Source organism: Lithobates pipiens, unplaced genomic scaffold (genome assembly GCF_037356315.1).
Source record: "Lithobates pipiens isolate NorthernLeopardFrog02 unplaced genomic scaffold, aLitPip1_a1.2 Scaffold_16, whole genome shotgun sequence".
In the NCBI taxonomy this organism is placed as follows: domain Eukaryota; kingdom Metazoa; phylum Chordata; class Amphibia; order Anura; family Ranidae; genus Lithobates; species Lithobates pipiens.
Window position 1 is genome coordinate 140,562,098 of NW_027507748.1, and position 24,810 is coordinate 140,586,907.

The following is a 24,810-nucleotide window of genomic DNA, read 5'->3' on the forward strand; positions in this document are numbered from 1 at the left end:
TTTCTGCCAACATAAATAATTAAATTTTACTAGGCCACACCCCACTCCTACTTGCTTACTAGGGCTTAAAGGATAAGTTCAAACCATGTTACATGTTACACCAAGATGTAATATGTTACTGTTACAGCAGCCCCTGCACATGCCCCCCATCTTCTGTTGTGTCACAATAAAAAAAATAAAAGCAGCTGTGCGGGGCTCTGCCCACCCAGTCACATCATTCATTTACACTGTTGTGAATGTGAAAAATACAAGTACCGACAGCCTTTGCACCTGTTGGCCTATAGTTGTCAATGAACTACCAGCGCGTTGTTGTGTGCTCTAGGTGGTTCATTGATGCTTCCTCTGTGTGTAACTGCCTGCTGGTTCATAATAAAAAAAAAATGCATATTTTTTTTACCTGCAAAAAGATGTGCATTTATTTATTTATTTTTTATAAGGGTGAACTTATCCTTTAAATTACATTTCCCTGGTCCCCATCAGGTCAACTTAGGGGCCCTAAGGTTGGAGCATCGGAGAATTTTTTTTTCCCATTTTCGAGCCGTAGGCAGATAAAGTCAAAGGTGCTGTTCCACTGCACTCTGGGGGGTTTTGAGGGCCCTTCAAGAAGGCTGTATGGGGCCCCCATGATTTCTAACAGCGGCCCTGGCAGTAAAGCATTGAATGTGGAAAGGAGCACAGCTAAATGTGTCTTCAGACCCAAGGCTCTAAATCTAGGAGCCTGTGTACCATAATGATCCCCTTTAGTACTTCTACAATAATCATAGGTTCACTTTATGCATTAACATTTTGTAGTCTACTGTTCATAAAATGTAATATTTGGAGAGAAATACAGACCCAACAATTAACCTCTACACATAAAAGAAATTAGTGGGTAAATAGGTGTCTGCCTAAGAAATTTCAAATAACAGTTATTTTTTGTTAGCTTATGTTAAGGCAGTTTAAAAAGAAACAGTTTAAGGTTTTTAGTATTTTAACAAACCTAGAAAGTGGGACCTTATTTTTTGTTAGGAAACCGTTGAATACTAAGAAAAGATTTCAGTTCACGGAAAAAGGGAATTGTGTTTTCCACCTCTCAAAGAGGCATTGTTTTTTTTTAATGGTTGTTTCTACCTATGTTTCCTGTAGGTCAACGTCTGTTTGGAGAAACTATTCTTGGGCTCACTCAAGGCTCAGTCTCTGATTTGTTGGCTAGACCAAAGCCATGGCATAAACTTAGCTTGAAAGGAAGAGAACCATTTGTACGCATGCAGATTTGGCTCAATGACCCAAACAATGTAGATAAGCTCATGGATATGAAGCGGATGGAAAAGAAAGGTATACAGCTGATTATTTATTTAGAATTGTTAAGAACAGTGGATTTCTGAATTTTATATTCCAATAAACCAAAATGAGATTAACGTGTATCTCAATCCATGAACCTGAGGTTTCCCACACTTTGGTTTTTGGGCATTGATGTGTACATGAATGCATAGCATTAATAAGAATTTTGTAATATAACTGTAATGCTTCATGTACACTTGGCCATCTTTTACCGTGGTCACAGGAAATGGTTTTGCTGCGCTTTCCGGTGGTCAAAACGTTCCTATCCTGAATGTGATTCTTCCGTGTTCAGGAGAGGGAGGTTGAAACTCCTAACTGTAGCAGCTCCTAAACTCTGCTAAAAGCCTTTGTGTGCATTGACACATAGGCTTTTATGGAGTTGAGTTTAAGATCGTTGGCAAAAAAACACCAAAAAACTCCTAGACTCAAGTTTAGGAGCTGCTAGTGTACATATGAAGCTAACTGATGTAAAAGAATTGCTATGGTGCCTTGAGTAAGACAGTTAAAAAAGAAACTGATTTTGTAGTCTCATGCACCATCTAGTGGTTATGTAATGTTTAACCATAGCAAGCAGAGTACATGGCATTTTGTCTTTACCATGATTGCAGAACAAAAAACATGTGTTATACTGTATATGTTATCAGGAAAATTATCACGCGTTTTTGACTATATTTTCAGCATTAAAGGGAAACTCCACTTAAAAAAAAAAATCAACAAATACTGTCCATATATACAGTATAGTGGCTATATATAATGTGGATAGATACTTATATATATATATATCTATGTATATTTTTGCTACACCGGTTATCTTGTATTCTCCTGTTATTAAATATGTATCCCTTGCAAATGATATTTAATTTATGCTAAAATACTTTCTATGACTCTTCAAGGCTAAAGGGATGTAGACTGGGCTTCTTTTGTTTTGCCAGTTGTGATAATGATGGTAGAAACTTATACTAAAGTTCCATACACATGGGCCAAATGTCGGGAGATAATGGCCGATTCAAAAAAAATGGCTGACATTCGGCCTGCGTGTATGATGGTCTGTCCTCAAACGGGCCGGACAGCTTTATTTTTTGGGCAACCTATGGGGTTGCGCAAAAAAAACTGTTAGTGTGTTCCCAGCTTTAGAGATACTTTTTAGGACTCACCATAACTGGAGAATGGAGATGGTGCTCCTTTGCCTAGTACACCTCTGATACTGCTAGTGTTTATGAAGGAAGATCCAGAGCTCCTCCAGACAGTTTGAGAAATTACCTGGTATAGCAAACATTTTGTTGAGACCAGAGCTATATTACTGCAATAACCATGCAATATAAAATTTTCATCTGAAGGGAGATTTTTTTTCCATAAAAAGGCATTACACCAGGGACGTGCGTTGAGGACAGTGGCTGGTGAGGCACTGGCTAGTATCAGAGCCAGGTACACACAGGTTACATACGTTGAAAAGGTTAGAGCAAGAACAATAATTCTAGCACTAGATCACCTCTAACTCTAAACATGTAACCTGTAAAAAATAATTTACAGTATCACCTATGGAGATTTTTACCTACTGAAGTTTGCCACCATTCCACAAGTGTGTGCAATTTTAAAGCATGACATGTTGGGTATCTATTTACTCGACGTAACATCATCGCTCATAGTATACAAAAAATATGTCTGAAAAATTGCTGCGAAAATACTGTGTAACATAAATAAGTTGCAACCACCACCATTTTATTCCCTAGGGTGTCTGCTAAAACATAAATATAATGTTTGGGGGTTTTGAGTAATTTTCTAGCAAAAAAAATTATGATTTTTACATGTAGGGGAGAACTGTCAGAATTGGCCTGGGTGGCAAGGGGTTAATTCCCATGAGTAGGTAATATACAAATAATTATTATATATTATTTTTAGGTTATTTACTATATTTTCAAAAACGGTACTCAAGCAGGTGGCTTAATGGACAAATTACTGAAGTTATAACTTCAAACCAGTAATTTCACTGTAAATATATAAATAATTATAACATATAGCATAATCATATATGATTTAGCTTGTACCTCTTCAGCAGCAGCAGATTTTTATTCTCTCTCTTAACTGTGTGAGAAAAACATGGGATTATGGGTAAATCTTATACCCATAAAACCATGTTTTTTCCTTTGTAGTTAAGAGGGCTGGGCTTTTAGACAAATGTCCCCTTCTATGACACTACAGTGAGAGGTTTGCCTCCACTGCAGCATTCATTGAAAAGCTTGGGCCAATGGTACTTTACCATTGGCCCAAGACTCCAAGCTGTCCATTGAGCTCAGTGCCTCTGAGGAGAGGCACTGTGATCTCATCCTCTCGGTCTGCTGCAAACAGAGTGTGCCAGCTTGTATTAAAACTGGCTGCTCTGTATGTAGCTTCTGACAGGCTGTGCAAGATGATAGGAGCAGTGGTGGGGTAGAACTTCAGCTACCTACCCCCCACATTTTTTTTCTTATGTTCCTGGCAGGTGAGGCTCTGCGCCACCTGCCTCCCCTGACTGCAAGTCCCTGCATTACACTTAAAAACACATGTAAGCAGTAGTATCAGAAGCACTACGTATTGCTTCCAAGAGTTACTACAAAAAGCCTTGATTCTTTTTCTGGTCTTTTATTTGGACTGTTGTATTGGAGCAGGATTTGGTTATTTACAACCAGCATAAATCTTTTTTTTTTCTTAGATTTTCACAGATTTTTCTGCAGATAATTTGTATTAGAAAATGGCAAATTGGTAATGGGAAAGGAAGGAACTGCTTTTTAATACTTTTTGTATCCTTTTGGACAAGTTGATCTTTCTTCTGTTTTTAATCGGTGATGTAGCAACTGGGCTAAGGCCAACTGAACCACTATTGTATTATCTGCACTGAATCCTTCCCTGGTTTCTAGCTAGAAATTTAGCCAGGCTATACACAGAGTAAATTTCTTCCTTACAATTGTCAGGAGAAGAGAGTGATTATTGCTAGTGGCTATAAAAGCCACTAGCGATAATCGTATGTAAAATCCGGCAGGGTTGTTGTATCCAAGTTGATCGATCAATTTGGATACATGCAGACTGCCCATACATGGTTTGAATCTTGGGTGGTTCCTGCTAAACTGGCTGAGATTTGACCAGTCTATTGCCAACCTTAGAAACACAGAAGTATAACTTGAGAAAAAGACCAAGTGGTCCATCAAGTCTGTCATTTTTTTTAATTAAAACTCTTTTGTCTAAGTATAGACCTATGTTTATCCCAAGCATGCTTAAATTCACTGAGCAATCCACTATGTATGCTACCTTTTCAGTAATATAATACTTTCTAAGGTTGGTGCTTTGAGGTCTTGCCCCTGTATTCTCGATCTGAACTTCATACTGAGAATTGTGCCCTCCTGAACCTTATTAACACCCTTAATGTATTTAAAGGTTTTGGTCATGTTCCTGGTTTTCCTTCTTTCCGTGAGCCTGTACTTATTAAAGTCCCTGCACTTCTTCACCATTTTTGCCTGTCTCTAGACTCTGACTGTATTTTCAATACAATTTTGTAAGTGTGGTCTCCAGAGCTGGGCACATTATTTTAAATTAGGTCTTTCTAAAGCTCTGTACAGTGGTGATTTGGTTCTCATTAAGGTTGTATAGTAATTTGGATGATTCTCTTTATTTTCTGAGGTGAAAATCAATAAATGTTTTTCATTCTTATTTGCAGCATATATGAAAAGACGACACAGCTCAGTGAGTGACAGTCAGCCATGTGACCCTCCATCTGCAAGCCTGGATTACAGCCAGGGTTCCAGTCCCCAGCCACAACATCATCTGAAGAAGCCACGAGTGGTGCTGGCTCCAGAGGAGAAAGAAGCTCTGAAAAGGGCTTACCAGCAAAAGCCATACCCTTCTCCAAAAACTATAGAGGAGCTTGCTACACAGCTAAACCTGAAAACCAGCACTGTTATTAACTGGTTCCATAATTACAGGTAAAACCCACTACTGAGCCAAACATTTTATACTGGGAATACATATGATTTCTGGTACTGCTTATAAATATAAACTGACTTATCCTTTAAGGCAGTGCCAAGAGAATATGCCAAGTGCAACCAATAGTAAATCTAGAATAGGTAGTTAATTCTGATCATTTGCCATTTGTTAAGGCACTTACTGACATAGGATTAGCTTCACCCAGTCTAACCAGTAATCAGATCAGGCTATAATCATATGCATATAAACCTGATCTTGCCAGGCAATCTCTGACCAAGCCTTTTGGGGGAGAATTTATCAGCTGATCACTAATGTTTTCCTAGTAGAAGAAAAAATCAGAAATCTTGCCGCACTTTTGCCAATATCATACATCCACTCTGGTGCACAGGAAACTTAAATGTCCATTTGCATATTAGAGGACACTATTACATGCACCTCCAATTGTGTCTAAGGATAACTGCAACTTGCAACATCCGAAGACCTAAAAGCAATAATCGCAGATAGTATAAGCATTGCCCTTCATCAATTTTATTTAAAAACAATACTAAGACATTACAACTAAACCTTCCATTATACTATATCCAATAAGATATACAGAAAAACCTGTACTATTGATTCAAAAGCGAAGACATAATGAAGTCAGAAGAGCAAACTCCTTACATGTTTCGCCCAATGGGGCATCAGCAGGGGCTAGCATTCAAATCCATTATTGCATTTGTAGAATTATCATTTACTTGTTAATTATTATAATTATTAATAATTATTATATAATTATTGTTAATTATCATTTACCTTTCGTGTACCAACGTGTAATAATCTGATTACAATTTTTTTCAAAATCATTCTCTGAATACTTCTCTTTGCTGAACATTACAAGACCTCACTTAGCCTGAAATAAACAATGTCTCATAGATCCCTTTATTTCATATAATCGGTGCAGAATCCTAGCTAATGATCTATTGCAATATACAAAATAACAATTTTTTATTAATTTTTTTACAAAAATGGGAAACAGATAAGTGTCAGTGCTAGACATAATGTTTGTACAAAAAAAAAGTCTAGTGCTGAGCTATGAATACATCCCATTTTTGGAACATTTTGTTAAACACTCTTTTTGGCACTGCCTTTATTGGAAATATTCTATAATGTATGTGATCCAAATGTATTAACAAATGGTCACAAATAGAAATGTTTATTTGGTTGTAGTTTGTTGGATTATAAGAAGGGTGGTTGTTGGTATCAAAGGGCCTAGTGGGGTAAACAAAAGACCAGAGCTTTCACATTTAATATCAGTGATATGCACATAGCTTCAATAAGGAAGTTAAATTTAGATGAGGGTTAGTATATATTTTACATGAGCTGGTTTTATCATTTATTAAGGTAGGGATTTGTACATTGAAATGAGTATTAAAAATGTTTGCAAATGATTGATTGAGGGCCTTTGGCTTCAGTACTGCCCAGGATTCATTTATGAATACTGACTGTGATAAGTATTGGTCTGTAAAGGGACTGTGATGAATGATGCAATAGTTTGTAACCTTTACTCAATCTGACATTTTCTTACAGTCCACAATTTTTCCATTTACAAACTGTTGACTGAGAAAAATTACAAATACAAAGCCATCAGTATGTACGCAAGTATTTGTAACAAGGTGACCATACTATTATATCAGATTGGCCAGAAAAGAAATACATCAAAATTAAAGCAAAAAAGGAAAGCCATTTATTTGTGTGCTTGAGACACAAATATGATACATAGGATAAACCATTGTCAGATAAAATAAACCTCTTTCGTACAGGATAGCTAATGGACATAACAGAAGACGATATTGCTGTGTATTCTGAAAAACTGGTTACGTTTGTATGTCCAATTATCCCATTTTGCATTAAATTGTTGCAGTCCACAATTTTTTGTAGTATTATCTACACTGAATAGTATGCATTGCCCCATTGTGGATGATGGGAGGTGTATTTGAGTCTCTTTTTCAATAATTTTGGCTAGCACTGCCCTGAAGGTGTATATGATCTAGCAGAAACATAAAGAGCTTATGTCGCAACCTGTTTCAGATGGACCAGTAAAAATCATTAGCTAAACTATAATTGACTTGCTTTCAGTCAGCCAAATACATATGATGTTTAATTATTTGACTAGCTGGCCTTGTGTACATTGGACATTTTTGAAGCTGCTCCTAGGGGTGTCTGCCATTTTTTTCCTGCCTCTAAACTCCCCTGCATTTTAGCGTATGTGTCCATGCACATGTAGACTTTTAGACATGTTTTCAGGCAGGAAAAACTCTCTGCCGGTGCGTCCATGAGCAGCAGGGTTTGGGCAGAAAAAACACTTGTGGCTTGCAAGTGTGTCTAAACAGGCCTAAACACGTGTTAATACTAGACACGTTTAGCGCTTGAGTGTTAAATCATTTCAATGACAAAAATAAATAATTAATTCTGGCCAGTTAAGTCAATTAATGCCCAAGCACTTGACACATGTAAACGTGCTTAAGTGTCAGGATTTTTTCCTGCAAAAACGCCGCTGGCTTCTAGGAGAGTTAAAAAAAAATGGCTTGTGTGTGTGATGCCTTAGACGTAAACCTGAATATTCTTCATAATTTATAAAACTGGCTTTTTTGTTTCTCTTCTGCAGGTCTCGTATTCGCAGAGAACTGTTCATTGAAGAAATTCAAGCAGGAAGCCACGGACAAATTGGTTCCAGTGATTCTCCATCAGCTACAAGCAGTAGAGCAGCCCAAAGTTCAGAGGGAGATAGCTGTGATGGAGTAGACATGGAAAGCACAATTGATGGGAAGCATGGTCTATTAGAAGGAGATGAATTCAACAGTGACAACTCAAAGTCTCAGGGAGGACAGACTGATTCAGCTTTTGAAGAGGGTGAAGATGCTAGATCTACTGAGAAACCAGAATCCACCCGGTCAGACAGAGACAGCTTGGTTGATAGGGAGGAGGAAGGCCGGAGAAAGCTGCAAAGTCGGACTTCCCTTCCTGGAACTCGGTGTTCTGGGGAAACTTTAGACACAACACCGAAATCTGCTACTGAAAAGCATGCCTCTACCTCAGCTGCCTCAAGCTTGCTTCCCACGAAGGAAGGTTTCCAAAAACCTAAAGAGGATTCTGAGAAACTATCCAGCGTGCCAAGTACAAGCTCACAGAAAGGAAACTCTATCCAGAGCTTGTTCAGCTTTTCTGAGACATCAAGTTCCAAAAACACACGGGACAACACCTTGAGGAAAAAGAAAGCCGCAAACTTGAACAGCATAATTCATCGTTTAGAGAAGGCCGCTAGCCGGGAAGAGCCTATCGAATGGGAGTTTTGAGATTAAGTTAACCCTGGTTGCAGCAAACTAGGGGAATTAAATTGGACTTTTCACTGGTTATATCGTATTGCGCACTTATCGCCCTGCAGGCCACAGGGCAAAAACGCCATAGGCCAAGGTGCATATAGAATACAAAAAGGAGCATTAAGCCCACTTTTATGTTGTGTTTTCGAGGACGAAAACTGAAATATGTAGTCAAGCTTTTTTGTACCCTGAAGTGTTTTTACAATTGCCCAAGTGATTTTCACACTTTCTGGAATAACTTACAGCTTTGCCTTGTGCCCACTTTTTTAATGTGGGCTTAAAAAAAGTACAAAAAAAAACTAAAAAAAAAAAAAAAAAAAGAAATAGAGGAAAAAAAAAAGAGATTGAACCCACAAAGTTAATGGGGCTTTTTATCTGCCATGTAATGGCCATAGAGCGATAATACACTATGATCTTCTTATACCAGGAAAAGGAGGAGATTTTTTCAGGAAAAAATGTTGTCCTTTTTATTCTTTTAGTTTTCATTTTTAGTAGCTGTTTCAGTTGCCACTAAGAGATTGCACAGTCAACTGACTCTAAACACACTAGTTTGGAATCCTATTTTCAAGAAGAAAAAAATGCCTGCTTGGAACTCTGAGATGAAATTAAACACACGACTCCACTTATTTTCTAACAAAAATTCACATCAGGAAAATATCTTAATTTGTGGTAGCTGACGTAGTGTTTTTCTTGTTAGTGAAAATAGATATCCAGTGCACATTGTTTCATAGCTTTAACCGATTCTGGTCTTTTCCAGATCAGAGTTTGTTTATTACACTCCATTTTAGGCCAAATCAGGACAAAAAAAAATCTGAATTTAGGTATTTTATAATCTGCTTTTTAACCTCTAACCACAGAGCACGCTGATCAGACCTCATATTTTGGGAGGGCAGAAGGGTACAAGTTGGAATGGCAGACCTGTACTGGTTGATTAGTGGGCTATAAGTAAACCCTTACAGTATTCCCTTCGTAGAATCATTTCTATCTGTTGCATTACTTCAACGGACAACATCTGACTTTAATAAGTTATATTATTACCAAATATGCTGCCAGCAGAATGAGTATAAAAGACATTTTAAATGCAGACTAATCAAAAACTTTTTGTAAAAAAACAGAAACACAACAAACCTCTCTTACATAGTACTATGTAAATAGAACCTAAAACCAAAACAACCGTTTAACAAACACTGCATTTGTGGCTCTAAGCAATCTTTTTATACAAGCATAGTCTCTTGTTTTAAGTACGACACCCATTCCAATTTGTATCCTGTTCCTTCTAGCTGTCAATATGTGTGTGAGAGAGAACAGAGACGTGTGAGATTACCCGTGTATGCAATTTTATAAGTCTGTGTATTTTCTTATGTATTTGTGCACACATAGAGTGCATTACTGCCACCTTTTTTCAATAAGCTGGTTGATCTGCTATGGCTTCTACAAGATTTGCTGAACTAGGCTCGTTTATCGCCATATCTTAAAAACTAACAATAGATGATTTCAGTATATATATATTTTTTTTGCTTATTTATAGGTGCTGTATTTTATTATCTGATTGTTAGGAAGGGATGAAACGGGGGCAAATATTCTTTAGAGGGATAGACTGCCGGCAGTATTGGGTATAATTTACAAGATGTAGTTGTCATACTGTATATTATTGATTTTAAAGATTTTTTTTTTCTTTGATCTTATCGTGTATCATTGGAGCATTGTGTCTTAGGTCAGCATCTTTTGATGACGTTATTTGGTGCATTTGTTACTTATGTTTTAATAATATTACGTTTTTGTTGATTTTATTTTTTATTTCGGGTCCCTTTTTCATATAGGGGATAGGAGTGTTGTGTTTCTAGCTACACTCTCCTATGCTAAACCTCATTGAGCTTGTATTATTTAGTAGACAAAGTTTTTAATGTGTAGAACCACAAAAAATGCTCTTTACATGCTTTGGTAAGATGCAGTAGCACTTCAGGTTTTAACAGAGACAAATTTCTTGATGGTAAACAATACAGAAAACAAAAAATAAGTGAAAGTGGCTCTAAGAGGCAACAAAACAGGCACGTTAGAGGAAAAAAATCATATTTTTACGTCATCTTCTTTTAATATATGCACATTATAGTTGTTTAATATTTTTTTGTCAATATATTTGAATGTGCCCAATTAAACAAAATCTTACAAATTATAAAAAGCCAAAACAGTACATTATTGTTGCTTTTTAATGAAAAATGTCATCCTAAATTTTTTAATTTAAAAGAGCCGGCTGAGGTGGTTTGGACATGTTAAATGGTTTCTTCAGACTTCTCCCACTGGAAACTATTCTAAGTGTGTCCCAACCTGGAGTAGACTTTCAATGCAGTCATGGATTTTTTGCCTTTATTTAAAGCCTAAGTTTTCTTTAAAAAAAAAAAAATATAAATAAAGACAGAACAAGCACAAGTGACATTACTTACATTCAGTGAGATGTGTCCATTGTGCTGCTGTTTCCTAGTTTAGCAGAATCTTCCTCCTCTGATGCCCCCCACTCCTACTGCCATAATCTTCTGGTGTGGTGGGGTAATAGAACTGAGGGCACATGTTAAAAGTGCCCGCCTATGACCACTCTTTTTGCCCAGCTCCTCCGTTCATAGAGATCATAGAACAACTTTTATGAATGAAAAATCTATGAATGGAGGATAGGTAGGTGGGTGGATGATTGAGGATAATTGAAAGGTGTGCCCCCTCTATTGGTAGATCGTGTTTCATTCATATAAGCTGTAGAACAGTTTCTTTATAGAAGCTGTAGCAGTTTCTTTGAATGGGTGGAAAGGGCAGGCATAATCGGGCACTCTCAGTAAGCGCCCGAGGGGAGGGGGATATTCTAATATCCCCACGTCTCGCTGGAAGATTACAGTAGTAGGGAAGCGTGGACATCAGAGGAGGAAGATTTCTGCTAGATGAGAACACATCTCACCGAAAATAGGTAATATCCCTTGTGCTTATTCTTTATTATTTTTTTTGTTAAAATGTAGGCTTTAAATGTGGACAATTTTAGTAAAGGTCCTCTTTAATGCCCTTTACAGGAAGACCCATGTCGCTGGCCTGTAAAAGTCTGAACTAACCTGTTTCTCTGCTTCTGCCATAAACATATTTACATTTTTTTTTTTTAAATAATGCTAAATTTTAGCAAGGAATTCTTCTAGGGGTGGCTTTAATTCTGATTTAATGTATTTCAGGCCCAGTGCTATTTCTTACCTCTTAAACACCAAGGTCAAAGGTTAATAGGCATTAGTAAACTAAGGGTACATACCTCACAGGCAGAGAAATCATTTACTGGACAGCATATCCTTTTAGATCCTGAATTCTATTAAACTATACCTGCCAACATTTCCAAAGTTTTTAACACAGACCCATGTTTATCATCATCATGCCATTACCAGTTTGGTCATACCTCTACTTTGCATGCTATGCTCAAAACTGTTCACAGTTGCTTAGTAACAGGGCACATTTAAGTGTAGTTAGAGGGAAAGCCCTAAATACATATTCAAAAGGCATATGTGTGAACTGTCTTACAACCAGTTTTCTAATCCAGACACCCCCTGCTCAGACACCATAGCCAGGTCCCTGATATTTTGTTTTATTCACTGTAGTCAAAGCAATACAGCTTGATCTAGACTCCTTTGGTAACTCTCATGCTCTCCTAAATTAGCAAGCTTCATTTGTTAGATTCATAGCACTGTGCAATGCTGTAAAGCCTGGTTGGCTTACAGTACTGCTACTCTCGCTCTCTCGGTATGAAGGCTGTTGTGCAGTAGATAACAGGAAGTTAGTACAAAGATTGATGGCACTGCTATTTAAAGAGTATGAAAACCCTAATTATGATATTATTTTATCCCTTTTGGTCTGTTAAATGTACTATTGAAAGCAATCTGTCTAATTAGTTCTGAAAATACCTGTTCCTCTTGCTTGGAATCTTGTGAGTTAAAACAAAACCCTGTGCTGACTGTTATCAGTTGCATTGTTCTTTGAGAACTTCAGAACCACACCCAGCTATGTAATGGGCGGGGGGTGTTCCATAGTCCTATCTTGTTTCGGTTGACTTGATAAAGAAGGGCAAGTAAGCATTATCATCCTGGGACTGGGCGTATGTTACTGGCAGGATCACCAGGCAAAAAAAGGGAAAATGTGCAGAAATATGCAGCCAGCACATTTTAAGGACTGGTAGCTGCAATATATAAATATTTATATAAATTCATAATGCATAGTGCTTATTTTCATATAAGATTGTAGAGAGTATGATTAATTATTTTATACAATAAAAAGAAATTAACCAACTCAAACATCCCTAAATTGAATTGGCACATTTAAGCTTAGTTTGATGTGGATCAGGACTAGATGGGGTAATACAAAATATTCAGTTTAATGCAGATCAGTTCTGTGATGCATGTTGTTTTGTCTCCGTTCAGAGAGAAAGTTTTCCCAAATTCGAAAATGTTGATTCATATTATTAAAATGTCACATACAAATCTTTTTGAACTGACATTTATTTTAATTAAGATACCTAATTTACTTTAAGACTCTAGCCACCATGTAAATCCCAAACCAGATATAAATTTTCTAAATGAGTCTGGTAATATATATGTGAACTGGGTTTCTATCAACCTTTTCAATTTGCTCTGTGTGCTATGTCTGTCTAGAGGAGCTACATGACATCCTCATTGGTTTCAGTAATGCGTTCACCACTACCACAACAGCTGACAGTAGCACACAGAGTAGGTCCTTAAAGCTGGACCACACTGGACTGCGAGGGTAATTGTATTTAACACACAGCTTGGCCACTTTAGCCTTAATTGAAAACAAAATTATATATATATTTTTTAATTTTTAACATTCGGGTTTAGTTTTTTTCCCCCGTAGTTTCTGCATTTAAACATCACCTATTCTACAGCTGATTTTTAGTTGTATATTATTTAGGTGATTTAATTTGTTGTTTCAAACTTTGCTTATTGATGTGTTAAACCTTAGAAATTTTCATTTAATTTCCACTATCCTTCAGTGTATGGACACCATTTGCCTAAAATGGGTTTTCATTTTCTTTGTACACTGTATGTACAAGTGTCTCCTCTTTTCAATAGCCTAGTAATTGTCCTATGTTAGGTGTATAGTGTGGTCTGAAACCATTGTAATCTATGCAATCTTATTATTTTTAGACCCAAAAACATCAGTTCTATTTACCCTTTCCCCAAACGTCTAAGCTGTAGGTGGACCACAAAGGCTCTTGGCGAGGGCATAACTATAGGGGAACAGAGAGGCTACTTTCTCATAGGACCATAAGGCAAGGCGTTCCCAATATTTTTGCATCTCATCTTTTTTATCTCGCATTATATTTTGTATTGAATTAAGGCAGGTATTTTTCATTGACATCCGTTTTTCCCTGATCTTATCTGCTGGTTAATTCTATGAACGAGTTATGGAACAGCATGAAATGTTACCCAATTTGGTAAATAAAAAGTAAAAAAAAAATCTAAGAAATAACATTTCAATCTTTTCCTGCAGGCTTTCTGCATGAGATATGGTGAGGTCTCATTTCAAATTTTGGCACCAGGCTCTGGAGATCATTAGCATTTCATTACAGCATCTCCATTTTAGAGGAATGTTACCCATGGGGTTTTCCCACTGTTAGCCTATACTGGATGTGGTTTTGTATCTCTGTGAAATTGATCACTAACAATAGCTGGAATGGGTAATGTTTGGCAATAAGAACCATAAAACCATGTTTTTGGTATCAGTTACTGAATTTTTCAGTAATACTTAAACTTCCCTTTTAAGACTCATTCTGTCTAACAGTATAAAAAAAAAAATTGCTGTGACTGAAACTGGTAGCCTAGTCACCGTAACAAGAACAAATAGATGTCAAGCCATTCACTTCATTTTATCCATCATCTTCTCATCTGTTGACTGTCCAGCAGAACTTGGGTTAAAGGGGAAATTATTTTTATGTTATATGGAAAACGCACTCTTCTATACATAAAACAAATTTTTTTACAAAAAATATATATATATTCTCTTGAGTGCGTGTTCTTGCTGCACATGCACAAATGACTTAACGTGTTTTGTTAAGTGTCAGAAGCTTTGGGACAATATATATCCAGTGTAAGTAGCCACTACTGCTCTTCACACTGCCAGCAATAACAGTGGGGTCTTAACTCAATCACTATTTATTTTTAAAAGCATGTATGAAGAGTGCACTGTTGCCCTATTCCTGCATAAGTCATACACAGGTCAATATGTTTAAATTCAGTGAATGTTTTCAACATCACTTCTGTCAGTTGGGCATCTGTGGGTTACCTCCCATGCAATAATAAGCACTTGCTGTCAACAATTTCCAGCATACTGGGAAATCGATGTTATCATTCACCTGTTCCCCCCCCCCCCCCCTTTTTGTTTTCTATAGAAAAGAGAATCTTATTGCAGTGTACTGCATCATAAGGCCTCATGCACACGGAATGTTTTTACAGCTGCTATTTTTGACTTCAGGCATTTTTTCTGCAGCCAGAAAACTTTCCAGCATGTTATCCTATGTGTCCATACACATTTTATGGCAGGGTTGTTTTCTGGCTGGAAAAAAACCCAGAACTAGTGGGTTTGAAGAGGAGTTCTTCATCTGTTTTTGAGCCATAAGCACTTGTGGGATTATAGTCTTGCTAAAAAATGTAAACGCCAAAAACGCTTTAAACCGCTAATGCAAAAATGCTACAAAACACTAAAAAAAATTGTTTTTAACACAGCATTCTACAGCTAAAGCTACTGGTGTTTTTATAATGTCCATTATACATGAGGCCTAAGTCTGCAGACAGGTCTGGCATTCGGAGTTGAGCAGTTTTTTTTAAGTATTTAGGACTCTGTATTTTATTCATTGATAATTTAATAAGAATATCTAAATAATCTTACAAAGATGATGGGTCAAGAGAAACTTATCCATCCACCCTCAATAGTTGGATATTTTAAATGACTTCTCATTCCTCATTTCATCAATCATAAATGATTCACCTATATCCAGATTTTTTGGTCAGATCAATCACCAATCCAGTATAGGGAGGACACAGCAGCCCGCATGAATATTCTTGTGGAACAAAAATCATCTGGTGCATTAAAAACCTTGTCTGATCGTTGCTTTGTTCCTTACATGTTACATGTGCCTTCCTCACCCTCCCCCATAGCCTTATAAAGGAGCTTTTTTGTTAATAGCAAGCTTCTGTTTTTAGGGAACAAACTGATATAATGTCTAGAAGACATTTACTCATGTTTCCAAGAGGGGTCCATCTATTGATTAAATTCAATCTTTTGCAAAGCTGAATCTCTTTTGTAGGCCTCATGTGGCCTTTTCATGACTTTACCATCCTCTAGTTAGCATACTAGAACTGGCGCAGTAACAGTAAAGCTCTACTTAGTTATAGTTATTGTTAGTAAGGTTGAATAAAGACACCAGTACATCCAGTTCAACCTGAGTGAGTGTCTACAATTGTCCCTATCCCTGTACATTGCACACTCACATCGGTCCCTACCCTCAATGAGCCCACAATCCAAGATCCCCATTCATATACTAGGGCCAATTTTGGACAGAAGCCAATTAACCTACCTGCATGTCTTTGGATTGCGGGAGGAAACCGGAGTACCCAGAGGAAACCCACGCAGGCACAGGGAGAACATGCAAACTCCAGGCAGGTAGTGTCGTGGTTGGGATTTGAACCAGCAACCCTTCTTACTGCTAGGTGAGCGTGCTAACCACTACACCACTTGTAGCTTCTGATCCCCAAATACAAAATTCTGCCCAGTTTCAGAAAAACTAGAGGCTACTTCCATTTTGCCTTAAGATGTTCAGTGTATTGAAAAAGTCTTCATACCCCTTGAAATTTTCCACATTTTGACATGTTACAACCAAAAATGTAAATGTATTTTATGTGATGGACCAACACAAAGTGGCACATAATTGTGAAGTGGAAGGAAAATTATAAATGGTTTTCAAAATGTTTTTACAATTATATGAAAAGTGTGGCGTGCATTTGTATTCAGCCCACCTGAGTCAATACTTTGTAGAAACACCTTTCGCTGCAATTACAGCTACAAGTCTTTTTAGGGATGTCTCTACCAGTTTTGCACATCTATAGAGTGAAGTGTTTGCTCATTCTTCTTTGCAAAATTGCTCAAGCTCAGATTGGATGGCGAGCATCTGTGAACAGCAATTTTCAAGTCTTGCCACAGATTTTGAGTCTAGACTTTGACTGGGCCATTGTAACACAAGCATGCTTTAATCTAAACCATTCTATTGTAGCTCTGGCTGTATGTTTAGGGTCGTTGTCCTGCTTGAAGGTGAACCTCCACCCCAGCCTCAAGTCTTTTGCAGACTCTAACAGGTTTTCTTCTAAGATTACCCTCTATTTGTCTCCATCCATCTTCCAATCAACTCTGACTAGCTTGACCTGTCCTGCTGAAGAAAAGTATCCCCACAACATGATGTTGTCACCACCATGTTTCACAGTGGGGATGGTGTGTTTAGGGTGATGTGCAGTGTTTTCTGCCACACAGCGTTTGGCTTTTAGGCCAAAAAGTTCAATTTTGGTCTCATCTGACCAGAGCACTTTCGTCCACATTTGCTGTGTCCCCCACATGGCTTCTTGCAAACTGCAAACAGGATGACTTTCTTTCCACAATGGCTTTCGTTTTGCCACTTTTCCCTAAAGGTCAGATTTGTGGAGTGCATGACTAATAGTTGTCCTGTTGACAGATTCTCCCACCTGAGCTGTGGATCTCTGCAGCTCCTCCAGAGTTACCATAGGCCTCTTGGCTGCTTCTCTGATGAATGCTCTCCTTGCCCGGCCTGTCAGTTTAGGTAGACGGCCATGTCTAGGTAGGTTTGCAGTTGTGCCATACTCTTTCCATTTTTGTATGATGCATTGAACAGTGCTCCATGAGATGTTCAAAGCTTGGGAAAGCTTTTTTTATAACCAAACTCTGCTTCAAACTTCTGCACAACTTTATCCCTGTCCTGTCTGGTGTGTTCCTTGGCCTTCATTATGCTGTTTGTTCTCTAACAAACCCCAGAGGGCTTTGCAGAACAGCTATATTTATACTGAGATTAAAATACACGCAGGTGGGCTCTATTTACTAATTAGGTGACTTCTGAAGGCGATTGGTTCCACTAGACTTTATTAAAGGGTATGAGAGTAAAGAGGGCTAAATACAAATGCGTGCCACACTTTTCAGATATTTGTCAAAAAAAAAATTGAAAACAATTTATCATTTTCCTTCCACTTTACAATTATGTGCCACTCTGTGTTGGTCTATCACATAAAATCCCAATAAAATACATTTAAGTTTTTTGTTGTAATACGAAAAAATTTGGAAAATTTCAATGGGTGTGAATACTATTTCAAGATACTGTACAAGGAGAGAAATAAAGTAAATTCACGAGTCTTCCATGTCTGAAAGACCAAACCATAGATAAAATCACTGGGTCTTTTAAGTGTTTCAAAGCAGGTTTGTACATTTACCTAGGCTTTCTTCATTTTTAAAGACCTTTGGCATATGATTCTTTACGTAGAGGATTGTCTCTTTATTTTCAGTGTTTTGAATGTTCATGTATTCGCCACATTGTTTACCACAATGTTGTAACAACCCAGTGCTAAGTTTTTGTGTTTTTAGAGCCCTTAGGAGCACGGAGGACAGAAGGAGACTCTGTTTCCACATGTCTAAATGCTAGGGAGGATGGTATGTCCTTTTAATGCTACAGACTTAAATTCCAGAACACACTGCTGTTTAAAGCACAAGCCCACCCTGTTATTCAGTAGTGAAATTATTTTTCCCTGTGACTTCAATAAGCAAACATGCATGCTCAATTTTCTGCTGCAGTTTCTTCCTGCCGCTGCAACTGTTCCCCATCGGCTCTATTACTGAGAGCTTACAGATCATGTAACTGCTGATTGGACAACTCTGTCTCTACTTCTAATGGATTTTGTCCGAAACTGGTGTTGCATTCACACAGTCGGACAAAGTTGTCGGAAAATCCGATCGTTCGAAACGTGATGATATTTCGTTACGATGGGACTATGTTCAGGCTAGTAGCCAATAGCTTTGGTCTAGGAATTTGGTCTGAGCATGCGTGGCACTTTGTCCGATCGGAATTCTCTACAAACGATCGGACGAAGTCCGATCGGATCATGTTGTCAGAAAATTTTATAGCCCAGCTCTAAAACTTTTTTGGTCGGATATTCCAACGGAAACAGTCCGATGGAGCCCACACACGGTCAGATTGTCTCACAACACAGTCGTTTTGGACATTTTCCGTCGGAATGTCTGACTGTGTGTACAAGGGCTTAGAAGTGAATTAGTAAATGCACTTCTGTGACCATAAATAGAAGTATAGCCCAAAAAAAATATGGCCACCAAAGGCATTATCACAATGTTTTTTATTAAGACGTTTTAGAATGAAAGATAAAATGATGGCCTTAGTGTTAAATCTGGTAATTAAAATAATTTATCCCCAATGTCCTTATAGGGAGGAAATTTAAAAAACACAGTGTATTGCAGAATGTGCCTTAGTACATCATAGTAAACATAAAACCACGCCATTTCACAGCCCGCTGAAAGTATTCATTTGTGGATTATGCCTAGGTAGGTTAGGGGCTATGCAAATAGTCTTATGATTTGGAATGTTGGCAGGTATACTTTTGGCTTAAAAAGAAAAATGTTCGCAAATTTTTTCATGAAGCTACTGCAAATAATACTTTATGCAATAAAAATCTTTTTTTTTAAATTTTATGTTGCATCCACAAATTTTTTTTTTTATATATATTGTACCTTATTCACAAACCTTTTAACCAGTTGCACAAAAGTAATTTCAAAATTCTTTTTTACATACTGCCTAATGCCTCTTAGAGCCTGTAAACATATATTTATTCAACATGTATTGCAGATAACATGTTTTTTTGCTAACCTTGTACTATTTCTTTATGAATAGATTCAGGGCTGTGTGTAATGCAGGAAGCTGGAGTATACGATATGCGTATCAGTTTTAATTAAGTACACAAAAATTATCAATTCATATATGCATTGGAGTATCAATTGGTAAATAGCACTTTGTTTTCTGGCCTTTCAAAATGTTCAAGAGATTTCACAAAATACAAAATATTGTATGATATTTTTTAAAAATTCTTGTTTTTGTCTGGTAAAATTATTTTTCATTCACATTGTTACAGAAAATATCTACTGAGACGGTTCTAGTCATCTCTGCAGACTAAGCTTTTGAAAGAGTGATATGTCACCTATGCCAAAAGTGAAAGCAGCCATTTTGTTTGCTGACCATTATTCATGAAATGGCAGCTATCCTTTTATTGAAACCAGTGGGACCCCTTGCATATAGAATGCAGAGTTTCTTTTCATTTTTTTTCACTTTTGAGAGAAAGCTGTATGTGCTGACACTGCAACCAGTTTGCTTCATACTTTTTGCTTTCAAACCTACCCTAGCAACTTAAAAGTGAGAAATTGGTTGGTATAAGGCATGGCAACCAGTCTTGTATTTTTTTTTAGCAAACACTTTGCATCATATTTGGTGTCATCAATTTGGTCTAGCCTACAAAATAGCTGCCTCCACTGTTTCCAGGTCAACAGATTAGACTTTAAAGCAAAGAGAGAATGGTCAGAATATATAATTTAAAAATAAGTTCTATAGCAGCTTCACTGAATGCAGTAATTGTGTTAACTAATATTCAGTCTAATGAATCCTAAAAACTATTAATGTACAGCGTAAGCTCCGTATTAGTTAACAAGAGCTTAAACTGTAAATTTGCCACTACAGATGTTCACATTTTAACAAATACATTATAGCCCCTGGACAATATTACTTTTTTTTATTATTTAAAAATCACTCAATTTAAATCTTACGTTTTCCCTTTGGATTTTCTGTGTCGCGTCTTCTGCCAATGAATAAGTATTGCAAAAGACAGAGACTTACATCCAAAGATGACGGTCACCTGTAAAAAAAAAAAAAAAATTTTAAATTGTTTCATGTCCCTTTTTTAGTATGAAACTAACTCTTTATATTTGTGCAATAACTACTTGCCATGAAGATGGGTGCAGCTGATAAATGCCCTGACTACTAACACAGCACAAGATGAACTCAGAAGTGATGTACTTATTGTTTTATCCTTGTTTAGCCTTGTTTCCTGAGAACATTTGAATAAGCTCAGTTCCCCCAGTGTATTGTGGTGTCTGACATTTTAGCAGTATTCTTTTTTTATGTGTTTTTTTTTCTTTCTTTTTTTTCCGTATCTCATTAAGTCTTAGATGTTTTAGAGCTTGTTTGTTATTCACAATCACAGATTTAAAGATAAAAAAAAACAAAAAATCCTCACAAGAGACCCAACTGACCAAAAAAGGTGTAATTTTTGTACACGTAGCTTTGAGAAGCCCATGTTGTGTTGCTGTGACTCCTCTTTTGTAGCTTTTTCTTTATCGGTATTTGTTAAGACATATAGTACAAGTTTTTTATGGCTGGCAACAGTGGGGAAAGAGGTCCCGTCAGCAGGCATTGTTCTGTCTTTGTTTGGGTAGCCATAATAATGTTTGTTCTCAGCACTGTACAACGGTCCCTATATGATATGGAGAAGCAATATCACTGTATGAATCTCACACAATGTATTATTATTATTATTATTATTCACTAGCACCCTAGGTGTGATAATTGAAGTAAATATCTTTTATACAAACACAGTCATTGGTGGTTTTGTCATTCTTTTCAATGGTCAACACAGCAAACATTTACAACTGAGGTTATATATATATATTATGTATTTTATATGCATTTGTTTTGTATGTGCCAAAATGGTAAACAATATGAAATCGTGAGGTTCCATTAATTTGATGGTGTCACTACAGAAAATGTATTGCACTCTGTTGAAAACAAATGAAGATATGGCAAGTGCTGATGCATAGTGTTGGTCCAGTAAAAGTATATAATGGAGCATGTTTTCCTTTAAAGACACAGATCCACATAGGAGTATTGTATATGTGAACTTTGTTCTGGTCTTAAGCAGCTGACTCTCTGACCAGAACAAACAAATTGCTCAACAGACAATCAGTTCTTTAAGCACCTAGTATAAATGTTTGTATCACTTGAAAAGTTTATGAAACGTTTTTTTAGTTAAAAGCATCAAATACAGGCAATTTGTTTTGGGGGAAAAAGCCTTCCACTTCTTTTGGGTTAACATTCAAAGCAACAGCAAAAAATATGATGAAAAACTATTAAAACATTTTGCTTAGGAATCCAATGTAAAATGTAATGATATATAGCGATATTAATATCAATGTAATGGTGATAATTATAATTAATATAATATACAAGGTAAATAAATATCTGTGTAAAATATAATATCAGAAATATCTTACATAAAATCCAATAACTAATAGACGAATAATCCTAAAATGTAATAAAAAAATATTAAACATATAAATGATAATCACATAACATCTATGGAGTATAGTACATAAATCGATGAACTATACTATTTAAAACAAGTAGCCAACAAAAAATAAAATTGCATGCTTGGCAAATACTCACTTTTATATCACATCCTCATGCTGTCTTTTCCACTCCCATTCATTGATTCAGCCTCCATTTTTTCAGTCCTATGGTCAGACCATTTTTCAGTACAGCTCTCCCTCTCAAGTCGCTGGTCTAAACCACAAGCATCCACATGGTGCTTCCATGCTTAATGACCCTATTATCGTCAAAGAAGTGAAAACAGAAATATGACAATTTTTTCAAGATAACGAGGAAAAGTCCCCTGCCACCAACTGGGTGGCTCATAAGGCCATGATTAAAGGAAAACTTATCTAGTTGGCCTTGGTAGCAAAACACAACAGAGAGGCCACTATAAAACGGCAGGAAAGAGTGTTAGTGAACATAATGAAAGAACAGAAAAGGGACACAAAGACCTAAGACAACAGATTGAAATGGCCCACACCGCTCTTAATAGTAGCCTTACAACAAAGGCGGATAAATATCTCTGATGTTCTAGACATAGGTACTACACTTTATGACACAAACGCAGCACAAGGAGATTGAATCTGAGATGCTATAATCCGGCTCTCCCCAAATTACGCCTTAGTAATGATTTGTCTACTCAAAATCCATAACTCATCATGCAGGAACTTTTACTCTAGGCTATAACACCGCACCTAAACAATTTCTAAACCCATTAGCGGCCCAGTTGTTGCATGATCTTCCCTTACCCCGCCTTCATAAATCGAATGGAAAAAGCCTTTACGATAGCTGAGATTGGGGCGGCCATTAAGCATCTTAATCCAACAAAAGCACCAGGCCCCGATGGTTTTTCTGGTCTCTACTATAGGAAATACTCTGAACTGCTGGCCCCCCATCTATGCTAATTTTTAATGGCATACAAAAAGAGGAACACCTACCCCCATATGAAAACATGGCTTCTATACAGTGCATTCCTAAAGTATTCCAACCCCCTTCAATTTTTTTTTTTTTGTGTAGTCTGATACTACAGTTGTTTTAAATTCATTTTTTTTCTCAATAATCTATACTTTTTATGACAAAGTGGAAACAGAAGTTTAGAAATGTTTGCAAATTTATGGAACCAGAAAAACTGAAATATCACATTGACATAAGTATTCAAACCCTTTGCAACAACACTTGCAATGTATCTCAGGTATCTCCTATGTATCTTGATTGTTGCTGAGATGTTTCTACACCTTGATTGGAGTCCACCTGTAGTAAATCAAATTGATTGGATATGATTTGCAAAGGCACACACCTCTCTATAAAAAGGCCTCACAGCTGACAGTGCATACTGTATCAGAGCAAAAGCCCTGAGGAACTGTCTGCGGAGCTCAGAGACAGGATTATTGCAAGGCACAGATCTGGGAAAAGCTACAAATAAAAACGTCTGCTGCACTGAAGGTTTCCAACAGCACAATGGCCTCCATAGTTCTCAAATGGAAGACATTTGGCACAACCAGGACTCTTTCAAGAGCTTGTCGCCTGGCCAAATTGAGAAATTGGAGAAGGGCTTAGTAAGAGTTGTGACCAAAAACCTGATAGTCAATCTGAGCTCCAGAGATCCCGTGTGGAGATGAGACAAAGTTCCAGAGGGACAACCATCACTGCAGCCTTTCACCGATCTTGGCTTTATGACACAGTGGTTGGATGGAAGCCTCTCCTGGGTGAAAAACACATGAAAGCCCGCTTCGAGTTTTCAAAAAAGCACATGTGAGGAACAGGATTCTCTGGTCTGATAAAACCAAGAATGAACTTTTTGGCTTCAATTCAAAATGTGTGGCCCAATACCATCCCTACAATGAAGTATAGTGATAGTGAGGTCATGCTGTAGGGGTGATCTTCAGCAGCAGGGTATGTGAATATGTACTGACATCCAAAATTGAGACCATCCACATTGAGTTTTCCTAAAGCAAGATGTCCAGAACCTGAGGGAGAGAACCAGGGCTGCAGAAGAGCACATTAGCAGCCTGGAGTATACTCTTTCGCCACACTCTGCTACTGCAAAGACTTCCTCTCATGAGATGGTGACTCTCATGCTCAAGTTGGATGACTAGGTCAAGATAAAACAATCTAGGGTTATTTGGCTTTTCCAAGAAATCTGAAGGGACTTCTGTACAATTCCTTCATGGCCTATAGATATCCCACGGGAAGACACCATCATTCACCACTGAGCAAGCCCATCATACTCCACCTCATTGTCCTCAGCCGGTAGATTCTCCACGACCTCTGATTGCAAGAATCCTAAACGTCAAAGGCAAGGTTGCCACCCTAGGGGCTGCATATCTTCAGGGAGAACGCTGGTTCAATTGAAATCTAACAGACCTCCAGGAGCAACGTTATAAATAATAATATCATTGAAGTTAAAAGAAACTCCTTCAGGATAAATGTCTATGGTATGCCTTGCTAAGCCCTAGGTAATCTCTGTGGATAAAGCTATTTTCTTTACGTAAGTTATGATCTGACTGGATGAGTCCTTCGCACCACCTCCTCACAATGACTGCTCATGAGGGACTAGATGAGTACCTTACCACTAAGTTTTCTTTTCAATGTTTCATACTGGTTTAACTTTTCCCTACTTTATGCCTGCTCTGACAGTGCTATGGATCAGACATAGCCTTGCCCTGCTTGGAA

General features: G+C 37.3%; 1 protein-coding gene across 1 annotated transcript in view; it reads left to right on the forward strand.

Annotated features, from left to right (window-relative positions):
• Positions 1-21,365, forward strand: part of CUX1 (cut like homeobox 1) — a 443,218-nt gene extending 421,853 nt beyond the window's left edge. Inside the window, 3 exon segments of the mRNA XM_077480526.1 lie at positions 1,126-1,314; positions 5,009-5,273; positions 7,919-21,365. Of these exon segments, the coding sequence (XP_077336652.1) occupies positions 1,126-1,314; positions 5,009-5,273; positions 7,919-8,606 (1,142 nt within the window). The 3' untranslated portion in view covers positions 8,607-21,365.
• Positions 21,366-24,810: the final 3,445 nt, after the last annotated feature.